Source organism: Cavia porcellus, unplaced genomic scaffold, assembly GCF_034190915.1.
Source record: "Cavia porcellus strain 051 isolate PalLab524CR breed Dunkin Hartley unplaced genomic scaffold, mCavPor4.1 scaffold_1, whole genome shotgun sequence".
In the NCBI taxonomy this organism is placed as follows: domain Eukaryota; kingdom Metazoa; phylum Chordata; class Mammalia; order Rodentia; family Caviidae; genus Cavia; species Cavia porcellus.
Window position 1 is genome coordinate 177,282,787 of NW_026947484.1, and position 6,492 is coordinate 177,289,278.

The 6,492-nt window shown below is 33.8% G+C and overlaps 1 protein-coding gene across 1 annotated transcript; it reads left to right on the forward strand.

Annotated features, from left to right (window-relative positions):
* The first annotated feature begins 5,273 nt into the window (after positions 1 to 5,273).
* Positions 5,274 to 6,191, forward strand: LOC100715289 (olfactory receptor 2K2). The gene has a single exon (XM_003463811.5). The coding sequence runs from the start codon at positions 5,274 to 5,276 to the stop codon at positions 6,189 to 6,191; it is 918 nt and encodes a 305-aa protein (XP_003463859.3).
* Positions 6,192 to 6,492: the final 301 nt, after the last annotated feature.

Genomic DNA, 6,492 nt, shown 5'->3' on the forward strand with positions numbered 1-6,492 from the left:
GTTAATCCTTGATGAATGAGCAATGTAAACATATTGCAATAGTATATTTTAATAACATTTATTGGGGTGTCTCCCATAAGGCTCTGGAGATCATTAAAGCCTCCTATCAATGAACAAGAGCTGGATAATGTTTCCAGGCAGCTACTCTTTTATTCATCTGTTGGAGTCCTGTCCAATATTTTCTCCTCACCTTAAGGGATTTTTAAAGTTTAATTATCTTAACAATTTTTGAAGACCTATGTGAAAACCAAATTTGATATCATTTTTGGGCTATATATTTTAGGCTGGCCTTGAATCCACTATGTAGCCCAAGCTGTCCTCAAATTTGCAGTAACCTATTGTCTCAGCCTTCTAAGTGGTGGAACTGCAGGCATGTGCACTATACCTAGCTTCTTTTGAACACTGAGTAATATTCTGTTCCTACATATTCCACAGTTTATGTGCCATTCAGCTACTGAAGGACATTGTGGTAGTTTCTAAGTTTTGGAAATTATGAGTAAAGCTGCTATAAACATATATATGAGCTGACTTCTGCACATGAATAAATTTTCAACTCTTCTGGAAAAATTTCAATAAGCATGATTACTAGATTTTATGGTAAGTATATATTTAGTTTTGTAAGAAACTACTGAATTGTCTTCTAAAATTGCTGCACTGTTTTGCTAGTGAAGTTTAAAATCAATTTTTTGATGTCCACATACTAATTTTCTTTTTATTGAAACTTTATCTAATCTACAGTTTGAGATGAGAAGAATTAACATTTCGATAGTGTGTTTTCCTATCACCCAGTAGCTTTCCATTTTATTCAGCTCTTTGATTCCATTCACCAGATTTTATGTAGCTTCCCTAATACTTATATATTTTATGTTTATGGCTAAGTATTTCACTTTTTGAGTGCTAATGTAAATGGTATTGTGTTTTTAATTTCAAATTCCATTTTAATTTCTGGTATGCAGAACAGCAATTGACTTCGACTATTAATCTTGTCTCCTAAAGCTTTACTGTAATTGTGTATTAGTTCCATGAGGGTTTTGTTGATTCTTTCAAATTTTCTGCTTAGACAGCCACCTTTATTGTTGATTCTCTTGTAAAAATTCTTATTGCCTTGTTTTCTTGTAGTGGGAAAGATGTGACCACTGACCTTTAGAAAAAACTTTCATGATTAATATTAAAATATTGTGTGCTTGACTTTATGAGGCTTCCTGTGTTTTACAGTCAAATGATCCTACTATCAGGTCTAACTGTTTCATGTTCACCTGATGTGGGCCACTGTAGTTCTTTATCTTCAAAATATTGTATTACTTAATTAGCTCTGTTTAATTCTTATATTATTCCATTTAGTTGATTTTGTGTATTTCTAAGAAGGAAAAAAATTGCCTGCTTTTGTTCTGATATGGTTTTCTTGATTGTTTGTGATGAGAAGAACTGACATTTCAATAGTGTGTTTTCCTGTCATCCAAGAATATAGAATAGCTTTCCATTTTATTCAGCTCTTTGATTTCACTCACCAGATTTTATATAGTTTCCCTAATACAGATCTTATACATTTTGTTACATTTATGCCTAAGTATTTTGCGTTTTGAGTGCTAATATAAATGGTATTGTGTTAATTTCAAATTCCATTTTGATTTCTGATATGCAGAACAGTAATTGACTATTAATCTTGTCTCCTAAAGCTTTACAGTAATTGCTTATTAGTTGCAGAAGGGTTAATTTATGGTGCAATATTTTGACACCATGTAAATGTCTTATGCCTTATATAATTTTACCTATAACAGCTGAAGAGCCCACTACAACTTTTTACCTTCAGTAACCTACATTACCTATATTAACCTACAATTACCTACCTATTACCTACAATAACCTTTAACTGTGACTGTATTTTAGCATCATTCTTTTTATATTCATGTTTTGGCATCCTACTGTGAAGAGTTTTCCATTGCCATTTATATCATAATGGATGCAGACATTTAAATTTTATTCTATAGAATATAATCCATTATTATTATTCAAAATTTTGGTCTTCAGAATAATCTTTTCAAATTTGATGATGGAAAATTCATCGAGTGTGATGTTGTGATAAATTTCCATCATATCTTGGGTACTTCCTACATTTTGGTATAACAAAATATTTTAAGCTAATCTTGCATTTTTTCTGTTGTCATTTGTTACTTTTCCAAAGAGTTGTAATTTCTTCTAGTTGAGAATGTTTAGAAGCCGAGACCTGGGTTTTACTTGTGGCCATTGCTATTGAGGTTTCATTGCTTTTAAGTCCTCATGTTGAATAAAATTTCTGATCACTTGTTGGATCATTCAATGATTTATTTGTGGCTTAGAAGAGTAAATGCTTTTCCTTTAATTTTTGAAAACTGGGAAGGACTTTAACAAATGAAAAATCTTATATTAAACTAGAAGTAATCCCAGCTGTAATCCCAGCATTCAGAAGACGGAGGCAGGAGGATTGCTGTGAGTTTAAGACCAACCCAGGCTATATAGTGAGTTCAAAGTCAGCCTGAACTAAATAGTGAGAGCCTGTCTCAAAAACTCCAAAGAACTCCAAAAAAGTTTAGAAAAAAAAATCACATATTTAACATTTTAGGGACATCTTTTCCCTCTAGTCTATTAAGTATTCCTTTTCTTTTTCTTCTTGTAATTGTTTTGAAACAGGGTTTTGCTATGAACTTTGAGTTAACCGTAAACTCAGTATGGTAGCCCAAACTGGCCTCAGACTCTCCTGCCTGAGGCTCCTGAGAACTGGGATTACAGACCTGCTAGTCTGTGAAGTATTCGATTCTGTACTTGCTTACCAAAAAGATTTGACATAGTTAACAGCTGGTGGAAGAGGAGACAAGGAAAGTTTGCTCTCTTGAGTTCCTTGGGAGTGTTTTAGAGGAGCTGTAGTTCACTTTCTGTTGATTCATCTAAAGTTTGATGTAATTGGATCTTTGGGACATTATCCCTGATGGATTTGAAGTTTCAAACCTCTGTATATTATAGCTGCCAAACTTTAAATTGTTCAGGGACCACAGATATTCCCAAAAAGCAACAAATGGTTTAAATTTACATAGAATTTCAGTTGCTGTCCTTTGATATTTTTAGTTATGGTGCCATCAGTTGGTAATTATGAAAGAAATGAATTTTGAAAGAAATGAATAGATTTTTTACATAATAACATTTTACTTTTAAAATATGGGTGCATTTATTCTTGCAAATGGTCAACTTTATTAAATGTATTGTAAAATAATTTTGATTTGGAGTTACTGACAGGAAAATTAGAATTCAGATAGGAAGATCAATTTTTCTTGGCTACTATTTTTAAACAATAGAAAAATATCAAATCCTTGACAACTGGGTTGAGTTTTTATTCTAAAAATAGTATTTTATAGTCTTAATAGTAGAACCAGAATTAAGTTTCTTTAAAGCAATCTTTTATAATAACTTATCATTGTTTTGGTATGAAACACATTAAATAGAAAATCTTGTAGCTTGGTCTGTAAGAAATAATCTGATAACTAATAAATGAACAAAAATCACTTATCGTGATGAAAGAAATACAGAACTCTTAAGAAAAGCAAAAGTTCTACATATTCTATCACCACAGAAGAAAATAATACGGACAAAATTTCTCTAGAATATTTAAAGGACATTTGGCATCACTGATAATGTTTGGATGTGCAATGTTGGTTGCATTGGAATTAATGCCTGAAACAGAAAAAAATGGAAGCTCTTATTAGCAGACTGGAAGAGAGACAGAGTGGAGGGAGAAACAAAAATAATTATGTGATATAATAAAAAATCTGAAAAAGATTTTCAAGATTTCAATACTGGTAATTGAACCCAGGGCCTCACTCTTGCTAGGCAAGCATTCAACACTGAACAACACCGCTATCCAAGTTTGACAATTTCTGTGCTCTTGCTATAAATAAAGTAAGATACTATCACAGCATTACTATCTTCATGATCACCATCCCTGCCAGCTTTTTAAATATGGAGAACTGCGAGAATGAGTGCACGGACTGAAAGTGAGGTATAAGAAAAAATACCAGTGATGAGAAAGTGCAGACTGAAATACAACATTAACTGTGTGATTAAAGGATTCATCTATGAAAGAAAGAAGGTAGTGTGCATGGGTAGGGTGACAGGACAGGGACTTTCTAAGAACAGGTACGTCTGACAACAGAATAGGGAGAATTAGCAAAGAAAGAAAATGTTTGAAAGTGATAATAATCTAAGTACAGAAGTAAGGTAAGTCGTCTCAATTTTTTGTTAATATTGTGACATGTAAAAAATGCTTGTGACATGTAAAAATGCATGTAATACTGTGACATGTAAAAATACTTACTTTAAACAATATAATCTTTAATTCTATATTCAAAGACATATATGTCAACTTTCTAAAAGAGTTTAGTTTCTATATTTTCAAGGTGTTCATGAATTTTAAATGTGTATTATCTGTGTGTAACTTTTAGAATCACAAGAGTATGTGGTTCAGTAATGAACTAAACTGTTTAATGGATGTATTAGTGTTTAAATGATGTGGGCTATTTTGTGTGACTTAAAATTAAATCTTATATATAATAACAATGATTTTAAGCAATGATATTACATTTTTTTTTTCTTTTTGGTACCAGGGATCAAACTCACGACCTTGTACTTGCCAGGCAGACACTTATGCTACTGAGCTAAATCCCCAGCCCGATACTGTCTTTTTGGAAAGAAGTGTGTAAATCTCTAAATTATTAGCTGGAAATGGCAGAGCTCATTTAGACCCAGAACTTCATGGTATTGATTTAAAATTTATTTATGTGTTGCTTCCATCATTCCTCTTTCAGATAACATTATTGGTAATTTTTATTATGTGTTATGAACTTTCCCTCACTTATCTGGCTTACTTTTCTAACTCAGGCTCAGTAATTTATTCAATGTAAAGTCCTAATTTTCCTCAGTCACATTTAAATCTTTATTGAAAACTTACTGTGCCAAAGGTAGGTTTATGAGCTGAGATTAAAATACTAAATAGGTTTATTCTTGTTTTCAGATTCAGTTTCCTAAATTTTATTGTGGAAGAATCCATTTTTATGGAGCTTAAATCTGCTTTTCTCTTTTAGATCCTTATGCACATATCCTATGTTTTCTTGAAGCAAAATGGGCTTACTATTAAGAATAGGTCTGAGGGTGTTTTCGTAAGGAAACATTATACTTTATCCATTTCTTAATGTCCTTAGATGAAATGAAGAGAATAATAGTAAATAACTGTAGAAGAAAGAAAGAAAATGCAACAAGAGAACTTCACCGTTTGGAGTTTTTTTTTCCTGGAGGGATTTTCTCGATATCCGAGGCTGGAAGTTGTTCTCTTCATCTTCAGCCTCATGATGTATCTGATTACCCTCTTGGGTAACAGCACTCTTATCTTAATCATTGTTTTAGACTCTCGTCTTCAAAAACCCATGTACTTCTTCCTTGGAAACCTCGCTTTCATGGATATCTGTTACACATCTGCTTCTATTCCTACTTTGTTGGTAAACTTGCTGTCATCCCAGAAGACAATTTTCTTGGCTGGCTGTGCTATACAGATGTATCTTTCCCTTGCCATGGGCTCCACAGAGTGCGTTCTGCTAGCTGTGATGGCATATGACCGTTATGTGGCCATTTGCAACCCACTGAGATACCCCATCATCATGAGTCGGCAGGTTTGTGTTCAGATGGCCAGCGTTTCCTGGATGACGGGCTGCCTGACTGCCCTCCTGGAAAGCAGTTTTGCTCTGAAGACACCCCTTTGTGGGAATCTTATTGATCACTTCACGTGTGAAATTCTGGCTGTGCTAAAGTTAGCTTGCACAAGTTCACTGCTCATGGATGTGATCATGATGGTGGTCAGCATTCTCCTCCTGTCCATTCCAATGCTCTTCATTTGCATCTCTTACGTTTTCATTCTTTCCACTATTCTGAGAATAAGCTCGGCAGAGGGAAGAAACAAGGCCTTTTCTACTTGTGGTGCACACTTGACTGTGGTGATTTTATATTATGGGGCTGCCCTCTCCATGTACCTAAAGCCTTCTTCATCAAACTCACAAGAAATAGACAAAATCATTTCATTGCTTTATGGAGTGCTTACTCCTATGTTGAACCCCATAATTTACAGTTTAAGAAACAAGGAGGTCAAAGATGCCATGACAAAACTACTTTTGTAAAATATAATTGCCTCAGACATGTGAATATTTCTGATTGGAATGGTATAGTTTTGCCAGGGATGTACCTCTGGCAGGACTCACTGGAGAAATCCCAGAGGGTATACAGCCCCTTAGAGCTCTGACTTGAACTGTTGTTCTACAATCTTACGATTAGTAGGTATAAAGTAATTGCCCATGAACAAGAGCAGATTTTGACTTGCATTTACCAATATTTTCTGTCCTTGGTGTTTCATGTGAGAAGTTTTGGACTATTGAGTCATCAAGTGTTTGCACTGGGGGGAATTTTTAATAAAATTAGAGT

What these genes read in the sequence shown, in the direction of transcription:
- LOC100715289 (XM_003463811.5), top strand. Translation starts at nt 5,274, where the DNA reads ATGCAACAAGAGAACTTCACCGTTTGGAGTTTTTTTTTCCTGGAGGGA.